Source organism: Trichoderma evansii (assembly GCF_050947405.1).
Source record: "Trichoderma evansii strain SZMC 28006 chromosome Unknown GGI43scaffold_9, whole genome shotgun sequence".
In the NCBI taxonomy this organism is placed as follows: Eukaryota; Fungi; Ascomycota; class Sordariomycetes; order Hypocreales; family Hypocreaceae; genus Trichoderma; species Trichoderma evansii.
In genome coordinates, this window is record NW_028145197.1 from 975,055 (window position 1) to 992,833 (window position 17,779).

The 17,779-nt window shown below is 49.2% G+C and overlaps 5 protein-coding genes across 5 annotated transcripts; 3 read left to right on the forward strand and 2 right to left on the reverse strand.

Annotated features, from left to right (window-relative positions):
* Positions 1-3,040: 3,040 nt before the first annotated feature.
* On the forward strand, positions 3,041-4,004 carry GGI43DRAFT_375120 (uncharacterized protein). The gene is made up of 2 exons (XM_083202601.1): positions 3,041-3,339; positions 3,525-4,004. The coding sequence occupies exons 1-2, from the start codon at positions 3,133-3,135 to the stop codon at positions 3,723-3,725; spliced, it is 408 nt and encodes a 135-aa protein (XP_083061018.1). The 5' UTR covers positions 3,041-3,132; the 3' UTR covers positions 3,726-4,004.
* Positions 4,005-6,692: 2,688 nt separating this feature from the next.
* Positions 6,693-9,923, forward strand: GGI43DRAFT_374940 (transcription factor domain-containing protein). Its single transcript, XM_083202598.1, has one exon. The coding sequence runs from the start codon at positions 7,299-7,301 to the stop codon at positions 9,780-9,782; it is 2,484 nt and encodes an 827-aa protein (XP_083061019.1). The 5' UTR covers positions 6,693-7,298; the 3' UTR covers positions 9,783-9,923.
* On the reverse strand, positions 9,924-14,121 carry GGI43DRAFT_434050 (SPO22/ZIP4 family meiosis protein). Its single transcript, XM_083209831.1, has 7 exons — positions 13,749-14,121; positions 13,147-13,679; positions 12,352-13,092; positions 11,725-12,292; positions 11,110-11,673; positions 10,867-10,868; positions 9,924-10,802 (listed from the first exon to the last, which is right to left on the reverse strand). Exons 1-7 carry the CDS (start codon positions 13,804-13,806, stop codon positions 10,563-10,565), a joined length of 2,706 nt encoding a protein of 901 aa, XP_083061020.1. The 5' UTR covers positions 13,807-14,121; the 3' UTR covers positions 9,924-10,562.
* Positions 14,120-17,463, reverse strand: GGI43DRAFT_374888 (meiosis protein SPO22/ZIP4 like-domain-containing protein). The gene is made up of 7 exons (XM_083202597.1): positions 16,886-17,463; positions 16,598-16,620; positions 16,403-16,420; positions 15,898-16,237; positions 14,972-15,729; positions 14,709-14,905; positions 14,120-14,645 (listed from the first exon to the last, which is right to left on the reverse strand). Exons 1-7 carry the CDS (start codon positions 17,079-17,081, stop codon positions 14,594-14,596), a joined length of 1,584 nt encoding a protein of 527 aa, XP_083061021.1. The 5' UTR covers positions 17,082-17,463; the 3' UTR covers positions 14,120-14,593.
* Positions 17,104-17,607, forward strand: GGI43DRAFT_383666 (uncharacterized protein; the record flags this gene model as incomplete). Its single annotated transcript, XM_083203418.1, has 1 exon — positions 17,104-17,607. The coding sequence occupies one exon, from the start codon at positions 17,104-17,106 to the stop codon at positions 17,605-17,607; it is 504 nt and encodes a 167-aa protein (XP_083061022.1).
* Positions 17,608-17,779: the final 172 nt, after the last annotated feature.

Sequence of the window (17,779 nt, forward strand, 5' to 3'; positions counted from 1 at the left end):
ACCTCGGCTGCGCGTCATACTTGTCTACTAAAAGTTCAGTCAGTAAAGGCGACAAAGGAGGTAGCAAAATACGGCCCAAACCGCGACCAGGTAATAACAGTGTTATCATATAGGTAATCAGATGGTACTTCGCGGTACGGCTAGCTGAAGCGAAATCTTCTGGAAGCAATGACCATCCTTCTGATCCGTGCTTCCGGATACCCTGCCAGCCTTCAGCCGCAAGGCCGGTGTTTCGAGTTAAAGGAGATGCTGTTCTAGATGTGGGGCCAACGCGAACTCAGTCCTCCGTCTCGGTGCGTCTTAAGGCTGGAATACTGCGCACGTAACCACGACCCCCAATTTCATCTGCAGAGAGGAGCGCTCTTCAATAACTCCCACTAGCAGAAGCTGGCGCTAGTGCTACCATCAACATTTAGTGCGAATACCAATATTTTGTACTGTGCAAACGGCGGCCTCCATCCAGTATTCTCGCTTAGCCCTTTATTTTCACTGCGTACCATGTTGTTCGTGGATAGCAGTGTCGTCTGCCAGTCCTGGTTGTCACTACATAGTAGTGCCTGAGACGGCTCGAGCAAAGCTTTGAATCAGATGATAAGCAACATTCCGTAGCGCTAGACGTATTTGAGTTGGAACATTCACACGAACTTTTAGTGATTCGGGTCATGAGCGGCTTGGGGGTCAAACCACCATGCAGTCGGCGAAGAGTACTACACATGTGCCGTTCTCGTACGGACCCAGCAGGAATAGCGGTCTCTCCGCCATGTCGCTGCTCATTTCTAATTCGCGGGCAAAGATTTTCAAAATACTGGGGGGTTGCCTAGAAGGGTCGACCAAGAGAGATGGAGATACGAATTCGTCGATATCGACCCCTGGTCTCGGTGACTCGCCTGCAGCGCTGCAGATCACTACTGACATCGCTGCTGTTGAATCCACTGCTCCATAGCCATGACGAGATATATGGGGTACTCATAGCGTTCGACCCAATAATTAGCGCTTCTGTCGGATATGTGCTCGCCCATTTCGACTCGGAGGAAATGGGGGGTCTTTCGTGTGCGCGCGTGTGTGCGGAAGCGCATTTTCGTAGGATCTGGGTCGGGGAGTCCCCGCTGATTCACTAAAACGGCACAAGCCAACGCCGACACAGCAGACTGCAACGCCTCGGATACTTCTTCCTGTGTAGTAGATTGGTGTTGCTAATAGCCTAGATCCTTGGTAATGCAAAACTGTCCAAATCAGCCCTTGAAGATGGAGTACTTCAGAAACTCCGCAGTGGTAATTGGTAATTAAGCACGACCGTGTTAGTACCAAGCGCATGGCTGTGGCTCTAAAGTTGGAGTGCGGAGAACTTGACCTCCTGCTAAACATTTTTGATAGGAGGTACGAGTCAAGGTGAACAACTAATATTGGGCAACAGTTTGCGGAATACTTTGGAAGTACGAAATCTGTTTTTTTTTTTTTTTTCCCGATGAGATGGCAAGGCTTACCTGCCCAATTCTTCCTTCCGCACTTACCTGGCGGTGTACTAGGCTTCCGCTTTCCAACCAGGAAGGCACTACTTGTAAGCAGTTAGCACCTTGATACACCCATAGCCCGTAGCCGTCACACCGCTGAACTCGTACTGTACGTGGCCTCAAATGTCCGCACCCGCATTGGCCGCAAAAGGCGACGGGCTGGTGCTCTCTCCCACGTGTGGCGTTACCAGCCCTGCTAGATGCCCCGTACAGGCATTCAATTACTTGGTAGGCATCTGACTAGCGCCAGTACGGAGTACGAAGTAGGGTCGTAGGGGTCGTAGGTGCCGTCGGCCGTATCGCCTACCTGCAGCATGAATATGATACGTGCGGGTACATGCTTTAGTGCGCTGCAGGGCTTCGCTCTACTGGCAAGACTGGCTATCAATCAGGCAATTTTACGGCATCTAGTGCTTCGTAGTCGCCGAGGGCCTGCCGATATGGGCGTCCAGGCCACCGGTGTCAGATACTCAGCAGTGGAAGGCAGTACAGAGCCTCCAAATGATCTGGAAGGAGCTACCTGGCCAAGACCCAAGGAAGGCGCAACAGTAGGAACAGCATGACGTGGGCTCATCTTTTGAGAAGCAAGTGCCATCAGTGGGCAAAATACCTAGGCACTACCTAGTATTACTTTGTTTCTCGTAGACTGGTGGATTGGGGGCACAGGCAGTTTATTCAACCTGCTTGAATGCTGACGAGCACTCTGAACCCTCGAGGTTCAGACATCTAGGGCTCCATGCGCATAACATACCAAGGCTCGTCTCTAATTACTCGTGCGCCCCAAGTAAGTACAGGTACAGGCAGGTCGTGATATTAATCAAGTGAAAGTATTTCTAACAGATACCCCCAGTGAATAGAGGCACACGCCTCTCCCACCATTCTCGTCAGCCGGAGGGAACCAAGATTACTCGTATGTTAGTTTTGAAAGGCTATCAGACTTCTTGAAACCGGGCCTCGTTTCGACAGAACGGTCAATGGGAGAAATGATCCTGGACACCACCGGGCTCTTGGCAAGAGCCATGTCGTACAAGTACCCTTGAAGCCATCCCGTGTGCTCCTCATCGTGGACTGCTAGATGGACCCAACGTCTCCTGTCGTGTAGCCGGTTTCACACCTCTGAGATTTGATCAGTTGTCACATTTCATCCTCGGCGCTGATGCCTGGGTTTGACCTTGAGCTCATTCGAGCGCGGCCGCTTTGACATGCCTATAGTCCCCGTGTGGGTACGGAGGTGGTGTTGCAGATACGCAATCATCATCGCCGCCAGACACTACGCGATGGGTACTGTGCCAAGCAGTAATACGGACCCTGTGAGTGTGCCAAGTTAGTCCACAATCGATGCGACTTCACCACGGAGTAGTCCGAGCGGTTATGCTGAGCGTCGCACCGAGCGTACCATGTTTCCGGGCTCGCAGCCAGAAAACTTCGGACAATCATCAACCCGTTCTGTCCTTTTCATGCAGCGCTTCGCACAGGATCTCAAGCTACTACTGCTCCATACTGATAGTGCTGTATACCCATACCAGTACTCCGTAAGAAAGCTCAGCTTTCCTCAGCCGGCTGAGAATCTCAAGACTTTGTCACAGCACAGAACCTAAACCACACCTCTACTTGACAGCACATGGTCTTGCCATTCTCGGTCTTCGGAAAAGAACTAAACGACGGTTCTCGGACGAATCTTACTGTTATCTTTCGAGCTAGCCTTTTTTTCTCCGCTCTTGCCATCAGGACCCCATGCTCTAGTTCCTCTAGCCTTGGCTCCATCTTGTCTCCGCCAAGTCGGTCTCATTCAGATAGCATTCCATGCTGTTGGCTCATACTCCGTACTGTAGGTACATTTACGAGCATACATACCCCAGGTACGGCCTTGCGTCACGAAGCACAAGTAAATGTTGCAATCTTCCGGAGACTCCCGATCGCTTGCCGTACTAGAACTGCGCCACGCGCTCTTTGGCTCATCTTTGTCGCACACTGCCGCAGAGCCGCCAGATATTGAAGCTGAGTGTTGGCCAGGGTCCTCTGCAGCGCTTTGCTCGGCTCACCAACACCCGGCACCCGGTACTCGCTCCCCAATCTGGCGCCTCGGGCACCACTTCGTGCTTTGTTACACGGCATACCGATATGCAGCAGGTCATGAAACTATGCCGCAGCCGCTCGATGCGGGGTTGTTTTCAACGGTCTACCAGTATGTCATCATCTCCCTCGCCATCTTGATTGTGTTTATCTAGGTCTTGAGATTCCAAATTTAGATACCATATTTGGGAAAGAAGGAAGAGTAAATGGCAGTTCCGCTTTGCTGTCTTGTCCATCATTCCCTTTATACATACATGGTATACAGAGAAGAAACGACGAGAGAGTGAAGGGAATTCAGTTCGACCACATTTAATTACGTGAACATCTGAAAAGCTGCTTCAGGTCCCGAGAGCCGAAGCTTATACCTTGTCTGGTCTTTAAAGAGCAACAGAGCACGGAGTAATGGGGATTGGGGGCAAACAATGCTTGCCGGTACGAGTACAAGCACGGGGTATTTTTAACATTACTCGTATATTAACAGACGGCGGCTCACTCGGCTCCAGCCCGAATGTTTGCTCCACAGCTTGAAGCAGCTCAAGAGATTCGTCACCTTTCGGCGCCCTCCTCTGCGGATACAGCCCATGCCATTGGCGCCCACGCGCGGTGCGGCATCTACTGTACAGTACTCGTAAGGACCAACCGCCTCATGTACGAGCAGACACAAGCTTTAGGGCTTGGCATTCCTTCTTCAGGACTGTTTAGACGGCAGCGTGCAGGGCCATCCTCTTCGCCTGCGTCATTCCGTTTCCGTGAGCAACAGCCCTGCCATCTCTCTTTGTCCATCTCTTGATACTACCACGGCACTCTATCGCTCCCGTCAGGATCCCGGCCGGCGGTTCGGGGGACAGCCTCGAATCGGTCAAGTTTAGGCTCACCCACCACCTATTGGCCGCGGCCACTGAAATGCGAATGAGCGTGGTGGGTGGTGGCACAGTAGCTTCAGACGCCACGCGCTTGATCGCTAGAGCCAGGCAGAGGGCAAAAAATGAGCCTAATTTCATGCGAGGATCCCGACTTTTGGCCATCCTCTAGCACAGAGCCACACAGTACCAATTCATCCGTTTAACCAGGCGAGATGGTTTATTATTGTGGATTTTACTCTAGTTAGTGTACCAAGCAGTACTAGCAGCAGTGCTAGTAGTACTCCGTACTACGAGTACTACGAGTACTCGCCCTGGCTCAAGCCCAGCAAGGGGGCTTTGTTGAGAGCGAGACGCTGTGTCTTCGTAAGAGAGCAGGTACTTTGACTACTACGGAAGAATCCGTCCTACTTGCGGGGTTGATGCTACAAACACTAGGAGTATTCAGCAGCAACATTCGTCATGCGGATACGCTAGAATGCAGAGAAGCACTGTCTGTGCCTATTTTGATGTTCCAGAACAAGCGCGAGCTCGCGAAAGCTCAACTAAAGTTTTCGGCTTCCACAACCGCCACGTCGGATTCCTGGCGTTGCTGAGGACCAGCACATAATCTGATCAGCTATGACGGATGACTGTCGCTGTTTAGTGGTGCGAGCATATATCAGATTTTCTGGGAGGGGATTTCGGGCCACGCGGCATGCAAGCGACTTGATTTTCCGGCGAACAAGCATACAAGTACAGTGGTGCAGCGTGCCCAAGCAAACACGTGTGGATATGCGGTGTGCCCCGTACTAGGCACAGAGCAGTAGCCGGATCCTACTAGCAATACCCTTTTCCCCAAAAGCGAATCTTCGCTGGAGACAGCGGCAGCAGCCAGTCGGCATCGAGGAAAAAATGGCTAAAAAGCTTACCATCCCCTGTCTACTGAGCGCTGGTGCACATCATGTCCCGAATTAGGCGGATTCGGCCCCGGGGGAGCCACATGCCGTATGAAGCTTGGCAGGCCTGGCAAATGCATGGCCAAATGTGCCTTGATACAAGTTTGTGCAATCCGTAGATGGGACGACGCGCGCCGTATTATCACCATCGTTGCAGAGTAGTTTGTGTGGCTCGTTCATTTTCACCTCGCTTCTATGCCTATGGAGTAGGGGTTACAGAATACCGTATCAGTGACCGCCAACATCATTAATTCTGAGTGGGGTTGGCCGTCGGATCGGAATCGCCGTTTGTCAGCCATCACAAGAAGCTATTAGGATTCTGTAGTACGAGTATAATACAACAAACTTGGCTCTTCGCCTATTTTACGTACATCCAGCGAGGGCTCAGGGCGACCCAGACGTTTCAAGGAAATATTTGGGCATCTGAGCATAGCTACCTCTCGATCAACTGATTTGCCTTGGTTGGCTATCCTAGTACCCTTTTTTTCCTCTTTCTTTTTTTCCTGACGTACAGTTGTCTTACGAGTATAAATAAAATCTGGTAAGAACTATGTCGTATTTCATTTTCGGGCTGAACTGACTCTCATTTCCAAACGAAAACAGTCGAATCGTCGGAAATTAAGAGAGGGAGAAGAAGAGAAGCTGACGAGGAAGCAATCCATGCAACGAGTGTGCAGCGGTGGTTCGCGGCGCGGCATGACATATGACCTGAGAGAGACCCGGTAGCAGGCCCGATTGATCACGACTGGGGTGGTGCCGTCCCTGGTGTCAATGCAATGCTCCAGTGGTCCAGCTGGCGCTCGAAACACATTAGCCTTGGTTGATCTCGACTGGTCAATTTCTACTTGTGCTAAAGGGTGGTGTGGCCTTACCAGCCCGCCCCACGTCTGCCAATCCAGATATATTTCCGAATCTGATTTAATGGGCGGAGAGCCACGGCGGATGACGGAGGAGCACGTATATTTGACTGATACAAGCACATTGCTGTTGTAACCCGCTTGGGGCCGCGAGGCGATACTACTACTAGTATACCTGCATCAAGTCGCCGCCTCCTTCACACCCCTCCTCCACGCTGCTCTTACTTGCTTCACATACCAGACCTGGGCTCTCCTTCCCGCGGCATTGCTTGCATCTCGGCAGTCACAGCATCGGTCGCCGTCTTAAAATCACCAACCAGCCACCTCCAGTCGCCTTTCTGGTCGCGAGAGTCTTCACCCATCGTCACTTCCGACGGCGCACCTTTTGGGCTTGGGCACCTAGCTCCTGCTCTTGTCTTGTTGCTGTTTGTTCCAGTTGCTGAGCGCAGACCGCGTAATCGCCGCGGTGACACAACTTGCACATGTCAGATGCCGGCTTGCGATCCTTGCGACAGCTTCACTAAACGGGAGGGCTGCCGTGGATTTTTCTAGCTGGGTATTTCAACTGCAGTGCCATAACTGAACTTGGATATAGATTTTGCTTCGGAGATTCTACATCACCAGACAAGACAAGGTCAGAGCTGGCTGAGGCGCCGCACAGATTTGCTCATACCCAGTCAATAGTTGGCGTTTTAGAGCAGCTTTTATTCTTTGGCTAGCCTTGTTTTCTTTTTACTTTTCCCTTCTCCCCACTCTCCCCTTTGGCCTTGGTTCTCGTTTCCTTTTTCTCAGCCACTTCGCTTCAAAACTCTGCGTCGTCGGTAGAGCTGCGCCATTGGTTCTAGAAGACATCGACGGCTGGCGTAATACAGGCCCCTTCGAATACGGGACGCGGAGTTCCTTTCCGTTAGTGCCGAGAGCCAGATCGGTTGGGTCACTCAACTGCCTAACACAGCACCAAACTTAATTCTGCATCGGTAAAGCAACGACAGACGTGTCTATCAACGCTGCAGGCTGGTGGCTTGGTGTACTTGGATTTGATCAAAATACACCGAAGCCATGGCAGAAACGTCGCACAATCCGTATCCGCGATCTCCCAACCCTTCAACTAGGTCATACGACTCGTCATCTGTCTCATCTGCAACATCGCCCCGGCCTCCGTCGAGGTACCTTGGAAGCATGCTGAGCGCAGCGGGAAGACCAAACCCAACACCACCTCAGCCCCTCGGTATCCCAACTCTGCCTCCTGTGAACCAGGGCTTTCCGCCTTATGCGCCTATGCCACCAACTTCCATCATGGGTCGTGAATCTGTTGCTTCCACCGACTCTCTAGTAAGTAGCCAAGGTCTTGGGGGCTCCCAATTGTCGGGCGCTTCAGGTGTGCAAGGGCAAAAGAGGGCTTACCGTCAAAGACGGAAAGATCCTAGCTGCGATGCATGTCGAGAGCGAAAAGTCAAATGTGATGCGACTGAGACGACGAGTTGCTCTGAATGCTCTAGTCGAAATGTCAAATGCCAGTTCACCAAGGAAACAAATCGGAGAATGTCTTCTATTAAGCAGGTGCAAGATCTGGAGAAACAAATTGAAAAGGTCCGGCGCGATAACAACAACCTCCGTCGGCTACTGCAGGAGAGAGATGGCTCCATGGATATTGATGTTGAATCAAGAGAGCGATCATCTTCCCAGATGCCGCCTCCCATTGAGTCTGAGAGCAGACCGCGCAAGAGGCCTCAACCAGTTCCCGACCTTGCTCTGGCAAGAACCAACCTGCGAAGTTTTTCAAAAGGCGTTTGGAAACCTCCAGCACAGCACCGCCTGCCGGCACCATCTGTATTTGATGCTCCTACACCGGAATTGCCCTCCCGCCAGGTTGCCGACCAGCTGCTAAACACATACTATGTTTCAGCGCATACGATGTTTCCCATCATTCATTTGCCTACTTTTAAAGCTATGGTTGATGATTTGTATAGAGCAAGCCCACCTCGTATGCCGCCGGGGTTTCTGTGTTTATTTTTTGCCGTTTTAGCGACCGGAAGCTTATTTACTACCGAATTGCCTGCGACTCCTGTTACCTTTTACCGGCCTGCTGAGCTATTAGAATCGGCACGGAAGGCAATAGATCCCTGGTGCAATCACCACACCCTCGATGACGCCAGAGCTCTTATCCTAATAACTATCTGCCTTAACGAAATGAATCTGAAATCTGCGGCGTGGAACTGGCTGGGCAATGCTGTGCGTGTTGGCCAGGATCTGGGCTTGTATTTCGATTCGGAGACTTGGCCTGTGATTGAAGGAGAAATGCGACGCAGGACTTGGTGGTCGATTTACATTTTAGACAGGGTCTTAGCCACCGAGATGGGCCATCCGTTCCTCATTGATGATGCAGATTGCAGTGTTGATCTGCCGGCTGCTGTGGACGATCAATATATTCGAGATGACGGGATGAGAGTTCCTACCGGAGCCGAGCCACTAACGCATTCTCTCTTAGCTGTTATCCATGTTGTGCGGTCTTACACCTCCATCATGAAAGCCACTGATTCTCCCACAATACCGCCTACACAGCTTGCGAATTTTGATGGGCATTTCAAGAAATGCCTAAACACCTTCCCTCCGGCCTGTGATCCGACGAGCACGGTGGCATTAGCGCCTCACTTCCTGGCACCTCTTACTTACCTGTTCCATGCACGGCTGCTTCTCCACCGTCATAACTTGAATCCCAACTGCGATGTCGATACTCGCCTTGCCGCCATTGAAAGCTGTATGCACATTGCGATAGAGACCGCATCGCTAATCAACCGAACGGGCTCTCCTGCTGATGGTGCTACCGCTCTTTTAACGACTCACATTTTTCGCTCTACTCTATTTTTGTTACTGACGGGATATCTGGACCATGCTATCACCTGTATTCGAGCTTTGGCAGCTATAGATGCCAGGCGCGATATTACCACTGCCTGTGGAAGATACCTTTCATTTTTCACCTCTACTTTAAGTGTCAAGCGATCCGAGTATTCAAGCCATATAGCAAGAACGACATCACCTCATGCTTTTTCATCCGCACGATCTCCAGTGGATCCATCAACCCTTTTAGTTTCGCTAGCTAGGGACGAAGAGCTTATAGCATACGTCTCCGCCGACCTCCATGCTTCACCTTCAAGATCCTGGGTTTGGAACGAAGCGCACGATCGCGATTATCCACCTCCCAAGACAGATGCTGTTCCATCTGGGGGGCTTGGACATGCACTTTTTAGTTCAGTAATGAGGACTGGGCTGAGTGACGAAGAACGCAGGGATTGGGGTGGATGGCCCCAACTAGAGACGGCGGTTCGAGCATTAGGAACCACTACTCATGCCATAAGCAACTGGGCAACCCTCCCGCCTCCTCAGGTGAAGAGAGAATCCCCAGCACCGAGCATGCCTGCTATTCAACGGATATCAGATGCCCCTCGATATACTCCAGAAGTGCCAAAATATGGTAATGAACCATCGAGACCGACTGCTAGTCCAGCAGGCAGAGACAGACTGAGCATCGCGAATATAATATGATCACAACGAAGAACGATAGGAACTTGGAAATGATACACGAAATCTAAGACGACATGCCGTTCAATTTTATTTTTTCACTATCTGTATTTTTTTTTTATACTTTTTTCGTCGTTTTTTTGTCCCTTTATTTTGCGACTTTCATTGGGTAAAGGGGGACGGGGGAAATCACGACTCGCTTTCTTGAACCTTGGAGTTGTTCATACACCTATTGGATTTGGAAAATAAAAAAGTGGTCGCAGGGACGACATTTGATACCAATCTACTCTCACACATACCCATGGATGTGGCGATTGCATTGCTTTTTTTATTTGTGCACACGGATTTTGCAAGAGAAGCTTTTTTTCCCCCCTTTTATATATACATATACCAATTCTGTTGTTTTCTTATTCGTTTCTTGTTACGTTGTCAATCACGGACGCAAGAGTAGGAGATACCACGAGCGCTTTTTATTGTGCTTTACCCCCTTTCCAGTCTTCTTTCCTTTTCTCTGTCTCTATTTTTATGATGAAAGCGTGTAGTGCACTTGTCTTGTGCGTAATAAGGCTTTTCTTTCAAGAACGCTTACGATATAATAGCCTGTATGGTATCTACCGGTATTCGAATATTTCATAGCAAGATAGTTTCACCCTTACGTACGCTCTCACAATCATCTCGCCCTTTCTCCTGAATATGAGTAATCATGGTCGGCGATCGTCTACACCATCTCCGACATGGCACTTTATTCATCATCTATTGAGATTTCTAAGTATGCGTCTGTATATTAAGAGACTAAACAAATCCTCATCGAGATGCCGCCATCGTATTTCGCCCAGGCCTTCCTTCAAATTGCAACTGGGCAAATTTATTATGCAGCATATCTCTCATCACACCTCTATCATCAACGTAATTAGCTAAATCCATCGCCCTGAGCGCCCAACGATGGCACGTGTCTCCTTCTCCTCGGACATAGTATTCAATACCATGGTTAAAGGTTGTGGCGACAAGCCACTCTACCTCTGCAGATGGCAACTGATTTCCCACCTATGAAAGAATTAGTGGAGGCTATACAACTACTAGAGACACCTCTTTGAAGATGGATGATTACCTCTTTCGCCTCACGAGCGATTTGTAGAGCCTGGTCAACGAGCTGGAGAGCCAAAGTATCGTCCGTCCCCAGAATCACTTGAAACATGCACCGGATGTATTTCATAAGCTTCTCATAATCGAACTTTTCCAACTCAAAAATCTCGTTGATTATTAGTCGCATTGTCGAAAACATCACTATCGGCATACGGAGTTAGTTTTCTCTTCCACAAGGTGACATAGGCGGCCTTGTGTAGACTCTAACCTTTTCCTGGGGCTGTGCTTCTCAGTATGCAGTCTCCCATTGCTTTGTAAGTGACTTCATCTTGACATGTCTTTGCTTTTCGAACGATTTCGTTTAAGCCGTCCCAGTTCTTCAGCGCAGTGGCTGCCTCGAAGTCAAACACAAGCAACGTTGACAACTTGGCCATTAAATCTATAATGATGTTCTCATCTTGGGTCTTATTACGTTCAGTCTCTAATATAGCATCAAATTCTCTGATGTGCCGACTAGCTTCAAGGTAGTATTGCAATTGCTCATCTACCTTGTCCTCCGTCCGAGCTAGCGATATCAGCGCCGATGAGACAACAAAATGACAACGCATGGCCATTACTGCTATCTCATTGCCGTCAGATGCGGGTAAGTCCTCGGGATAGAGGTGTGAAAACGCAAGGCAAGCTTCGAAAATCCGGATGGTATAAGGAACTTCCCAAGTTTCGCACTTCAAAACACCTAAATTGTATGCATTTTTTCGAAACCAATGTAACTCGAACACAGTAAACACCTTGTTATCACCGTCTTGAGGATTTTGCTCAGCGCATTCGGCAGCTACACCCATAGAATTAGCAAACGCTTCACATAGTGTATTTAGACAATTACCTTTCTCGAATAAATAGCATAAATCGTCGGCATATACCGTGTTCTGAGGATGAATTTCCCTTGTATTGCCCTCTTCTTCAATTAACTGAATGAGGCGTATTGAGCACCTTAATATTGATGGCAAATTGCTCGGTGTCGCTTCATCGCCTTTCCAACTTCTGATGAGGGCTTGAAGTGCCGCTAGAGCACACTGTCTATCTCCTGCTTGCTGTGCCTCCCGGATACACGCATATAATATGTCCCGACCTTGCGAACAATCGGAAAGTTTACTGAGATATTGGATGCTCTCGCAACCAAGCTCATGATCCAGGTCAATGAGGGATACTTTGAATGTGAGGTATCTCGTAAGAATATGGTTCTTAACATTTTCAGGCATGGAATGAAAAATTTGTCGAGCTTTTTCTGTATCTTTGAGATCCAGAGCACATGTGATGATTTTTCTGCTAAATTTACCTTGGTTGGCTTCGCCACTATTCATGAATACTGTATGTAAGGCGATCGAGCACCAAGCCTCAACGATTTCAAACAGATTGTCAAGGACTATGGACTCTATTTTATTCCATATGACCTTCTATCCAATTAGCACAAATAATGGACTATATACGGGTATTACGGGCTTCAACTCACGGAGTGCGCTGCACCAGCGATGTCAGGCTCCAGGGGCTCACCAAGGCCATTATAAACCTTGTCCAGCAGGTTGTGAAGCTCTGTTAAGGCTGAAATAGAATCGTTATCGTCCACTGTACTCATCCAGATCCTTCGCACGACGGTTTTACCCACCCATTCCCTATTATTTGATAAAATGACGTGCCGCAGCAAAAGCTCATCCAGCAGACCGCGTGCCAGGCGAGGGTTCCTTTCTCTCAAATTCCTTATATGGTACAAGAGAAAGACGAAAGACGCATCGGAATAGTCGAACGATCGAACCATACGATGGAGTATACTGGAGTAGGCTTCAACATCAAAAATTTCTCCTGGTGCTTTCTGAAGAAGCTCAAGGCGCCAGTGTAGTACTAACGGCTTGTCTCCAAGTTCAGACTCGGTATATTCAATCAACCTATTGGCTTCTTGAACACATTCCTGTGAACCGATGTCAAGAAGCCCACGGAAAAGTCCTTGACATATTGCCAATCGCAATTCTAGCCCTTGGACTGAAAGTTGGTCCAGCGCTTGGCGACTTATAACATCATACGCGCGTTTTAACCACTTTAGAGCCACACCATTGTCTCCTTTGGAGGCAAGGTCATATCCAATGTGTTGAAACGTGTCAGCTATGATTTCTGCCGAGCTAACATCAAGCGCTGGCTGAAGAAGGTCAATTTTTCCAAACATGTGCTCTGCAACGTCAAGCCTATCTTCTTTCCAAGACTCTCCAACTTGTCAGTAGGCATGCCAAATGTATATTGCGGGGCACATACATACCATAGCTGTCCTCATCGCCAAATATTCTGCGTCAAGTTTCGTCCGTTCATTCTGTCCAATAGAATCCAAAGAGTCGAGAGGGATTACTTTAAGACGTTCCATCAGCTCTGCAGCTTTTTGTAGCGTTAACCTGGCTAAATCCAAGTCTGATTCTGCTATACAAATCTTGCCCAGTGTCAAGGCAAGCTTCATAAGATACATGGCCTCAGATTTGTCATCTTTCTTGGCTCTGCTTGCACTTCGGCCCAGTTCCAGCATATTGAAGGCAAAAGACCGAGCCTTGACAATCAGCTTGTTGCTCTCCGCTGGTTTAGCCGCATCTTGCTCTCTTCTTAATCTTACGCAAAGATTCCACAGATTGCGCCCTTGTCGTTCGGCATCTTTGGCCAAATCTAAAGGCAAAGGGCCGCTTGAGCCTGGCTGGGATGCACTATGAATCTGCTGAATATGATGATTCGTGTCCGCGATGTGCACTTCGATATCTCCGATGTCGAGGGGGTCAGAGAGCTTGGATTGAAGGGCGGTGGCAAAATCTGTGCACACAATTCTGTTAGATGATATAAAGCCTATGTTGATGGAAGCTATGACGTTGATATAATTACCGATGAAAGAGCGGATTCTTCTAATCCTTGAGGCGGAGGCAATATCTTCAGGAGGCATGTTGGTGACGAGAAATGACAGTACAGTCTGGAAGATGGCGAGATTCGCGTGATCAAAAGCCTTGATTACATAGGTAGATGAGTCGTACTGCTTTGTATTACAGCGGTGTCAAGAAAAGAAAATGCCGGTCATGAATAGTATTATCGCATAAATAGCCAGAGGGGGGAGAGGGGGGAGAAAAGGTGAAAAAAGAAGAAAGAGAAGAGCAAAGAAGAAAAAAAGCCAAGTCACTCGGAAATGACCTCACATGAGAAGTCAGCAGCATCGCACCTTCCTCTTCACATTCTACTCACGGGCAGCTACTCCGGCATGCAGGTACTTCAATCCAAGTACCTCTTCACCAAATTTTCAGCGCGCATTTATTCCAGTAGCAATTAAAATACTACCGTAATGTTCAAATAGGTTATGTACCTGAAGTCTCTAGCGAACCCAAAAGGAAAACCCCCTTTTTTCATCAGCATCAGTATCAGCACCATCAACAACTCTCAATAATTCTCTCCAACAAACTTCAGGGAATCTAAACAGCCCATAAAGCAACATCGAAATAAGTTGATAAAGAAGAAGAAAAGAAAAATCAAAAAAGATAAAGTAATATCAATTTTTTTGCGCCATCAGTCATGCCCAGGAATCCATGGCTTTAAAAATAGCTCCCTTTTTTTTTTTCCAACCTCTGCTGGTTATGTAAACCGGTCCATACCGTGTCCAATAAGTCGCCCTTTTTCGTCCGAGCATAATAAAGCCTAATAGTAGCAAAGAAAGTGATTCATTAATCAGAAGGTATAACATTTCATGATACAGGAGGATCGTGTGGCAAGAAATTGCCAACAATTAGCGCGGGCCTATCAAGTTTTTGTCAGCTTCTTGCCTGATGCTTGTTCTGTGGTTTTTTTTAGATAACTCACAGTTTATGTTCATCACGGCGTATCGTAAAAGAAAAACAACACTTGATAATAGGGTGGTCTGACGAATCACTAGGATTCTTAAGTGAGCACGCCGTCAACAACGTATCGTGCGCTGGATCAAAGGCGATGGTGCCAAACTCTTCCCAATATCGCACCATAGACTCTTCCGTGAGGATCTCATGCAGCGCAATCTTGCCCTACGCGATCTTGTCAGTATTTGCAGCTAAAAGGATTTGTCAGGGTATAAAGGGGGAGGCACTAACATCTCGCAGCCGATCCACTGGCACATTAATCAGTTCCGCCATCTCTTTATTTCCTCGGAAGATTTCTCCCGTTCGCCTCCAGCAGCACGCTGGTACTGCCATACTCGCAAAAACCCGGTCGTAGTCCATCAGCTGTTTCTCAAACCACATCTCTACGTACACGAGCTGCATATCTGTCAAGCCCTGTGCCTTTTCTCTAAACTTAGGCCGAAACTGGTTGATCGTCCGCAGGATCTTCTGCTTTGATGACGGCGCAATATGCCCGTCCAGATATTTGCCCAGCCGTGCATAGCCGTTAATATAGTTAAAAGGCTTGAGTAAGCCGGCATCGTACTTGGCCTTGAGCACACGGGACATGCGCTCTTCTGGATTATCGTTTCCAGAAGGATCGGCAGCCTGGAGGTAGTATTCTCGCGTCTTGTCTTTCTCAGACCTTGTCGTAGTTTTACTATCGAGATTTGGAGGAGGTAGCATAGACCCTCGCATATGCTGTCCCTGCAAGGAGCCGCCTGCTGCTAAATCATTGTTATTATTGAAGCCGCCAAGCATCTCTGACGCCCCTCCTGGCCGATTGAAAGCTGCACTATTCTGAGCTTCATTAGAACCAAGATTGCTCTCGTCGAGGAGGCTGCTATGCAGAAAGTCGTTGAGTAGATTAAACTCGTGAGTGACCTCGGGTCCAATCATGTAGTTGGGATTATAGGTATTCATATCATGGAAATTTTGCGCCGTAAGCCAAGCATCCGAGAAGCCCGCAACTGCATCGCTGTTAGCTACCCAAAACATCATATTCGTGACAAAGCAACTGGGCCAGATGCTGGGCAAGCAGCATTTTGATAGAATGAAGAAAAGGACGAAAGAGCAAAATCATAAAGGCAATTAAGGGGGGGAAGAGGGGGATCCCATCTTCTTTTGGTAGAGCTTACATTGATTCGCGTTACCATTGTTATTCAACGCGCTGGATTGCAGGCTGGACGTAGCGTCGGGTTGCACAAGAGACAATGGATTGCCTTGTCCAAGCACGCCTCCAGCCCCAATGCCCGAATTTGCCCTCTGCCTGGCGCCATCAAAAGCTGGGGGTGGGCCCATGGCGCTGGAGATGGAGCTGTGACCCAAGTCAGACTGTGACAAGGTGTCGGAATCATCTACGGATGTTGTTGAGGCGGTTTTGGCGGTGGCCGTCTTTTTCTTTGGCTCTGATTCGCGGGGCTCATCGTGGCAGAGGTGGCCAATATTTCGCTTAATGCATCTGGTACATGGCCGCTCCTATATCGGGCATCAGCACGTCGTATCAAAGATTTCGGCCAGTAGAAAGAGTGATAGATAGAGGGGGTTTCGAATAGTCTCATGAAAGCTGCCATGGCAGATCGGTAGTGAGAGAGAAAAAAGAGATAACCCCTCTACGGAGGTTTATGCAAGAGGTGTACTTACAAGATCGCATGTCATGTGCTACTCGCATCCAAGTTCCAATCAGTTAGCCACAATCCTTATTCTCACTTTTTGTCTCCTTTTCAATACAGATGAAGAGGGGAAACGGGAGAAATGCCAGCCATGCCCTCTTTTGCAAGTAGCATCACATCACATCACATCACCGTCTCCTCTTCTTCTAAAGCGGGTCAGACTTACAGATCTGCGACAATACACGCAAGCTGCAGAAGCAGAGGGAGAGACACGCAGCTACTCGTTAGCCCATGTTGCATACACATATACACATGTTCAACATTTGCGCCTCCAAAGTCACCAGCCACATGAATTCGACCGAACTGAGGGTGTGTAGAAGAGAGAGGAGAAGGAGATAACAAATCAGCCCATCGCGTTCCAAGGCTGTCGGCTGCCCTCCTTCTCAAACTCCTCGGGCAACATCACGATAACTGGAAAACAACAGGGGGGGTGGAAAGGCAAGATCTTGCGTACCATGGTTAACCTTGCGTCTCTTCTTAGGATTCTTCCCTGCGCCTCCAGCCGCATTGCGATCCTTATCCTTACTGCGCTCGGCCGCATCGCCTTTGGCAGCCAGTCTGCTTCGCTCCACCACCTTGTTTCCGCCTCCCTTGGCATCCATGGCACCCGACGCCGTGGCCGTGGTACCGGCAGCCTTGCGCTCGCTCATTGCTGCTGTGCTCTCTCAAAAGATGCTGCCCCCTTTCGTGTATGGCGTTTTTATTTTTATTATTGACCTTTGTTTTTGTCCCTCGGAAGCTCTCTCTCTCATCTCCCGACAGCTCGGTCTCCCATTGGATCTATCCGCCTCGGAAGGGTTACGCAAACACGACAAGACTGCAGATCATCGAACGGGAGGGATGGAGAGCAAGACGCCGCAGGTGTCGTATCGAGCGGTCCAGATGGCGCAACCAGCATTGCCCGAAGCTGTGCGGCCAGCCCTAATCCCCCAAGAAGGCGACGCAGGGTCTCCCCCGTCAACGCACGAGGGCAAGAGGAATAGACGTGAAAACACAGACGAGGAAAAAAAGAGGTCGTGTGAGGTCCAACCACCAGCCGATCCGTATGGCCGGTCTTCGGGGGCGCAGACTAACGTCGTCTCGTTCGGCCGGTATGTCGTGAATCAGGATCGCGGCCCCTTTGCCAGGCAGGAATGGGATGCAGACGCAGAGTTTGGCCAGCAAACCGAGATTTAAGTTGAGCACGAGAGCAAGAACCGCATCGGCAGGAAGCGCAAAGGCGCCGCAGCGTTGAGGCACCCGGGCCTTGTTCAGCTGGGCGGCCCCCCCCCCCCCAAAATCCTCCCTTCCGGTGGGGACCTAGCACCGAAGCCTTTTCGTCTCGCGGGGCTTGGCGCTAAAGAATTGG

Coding starts and splice junctions, on each gene's coding strand:
- GGI43DRAFT_375120 (XM_083202601.1), top strand. CDS start 3,133: ATGGTCTTGCCATTCTCGGTCTTCGGAAAAGAACTAAACGACGGTTCT. Junction 3,340..3,524: donor GTTGGCTCATACTCCGTACT/GTAGGTACATTT, acceptor AGTGTTGGCCAG/GGTCCTCTGCAGCGCTTTGC.
- GGI43DRAFT_374940 (XM_083202598.1), top strand. CDS start 7,299: ATGGCAGAAACGTCGCACAATCCGTATCCGCGATCTCCCAACCCTTCA.
- GGI43DRAFT_434050 (XM_083209831.1), bottom strand. CDS start 13,806: ATGCCTCCTGAAGATATTGCCTCCGCCTCAAGGATTAGAAGAATCCGC. Junction 13,093..13,146: donor TGGCGATGAGGACAGCTATG/GTATGTATGTGC, acceptor CAAGTTGGAGAG/TCTTGGAAAGAAGATAGGCT. Junction 12,293..12,351: donor TCGCTGGTGCAGCGCACTCC/GTGAGTTGAAGC, acceptor ATTGGATAGAAG/GTCATATGGAATAAAATAGA.
- GGI43DRAFT_374888 (XM_083202597.1), bottom strand. CDS start 17,081: ATGAGCGAGCGCAAGGCTGCCGGTACCACGGCCACGGCGTCGGGTGCC. Junction 14,906..14,971: donor CAGTGGATCGGCTGCGAGAT/GTTAGTGCCTCC, acceptor AAGATCGCGTAG/GGCAAGATTGCGCTGCATGA. Junction 14,646..14,708: donor CGCCGTGATGAACATAAACT/GTGAGTTATCTA, acceptor AAAACTTGATAG/GCCCGCGCTAATTGTTGGCA.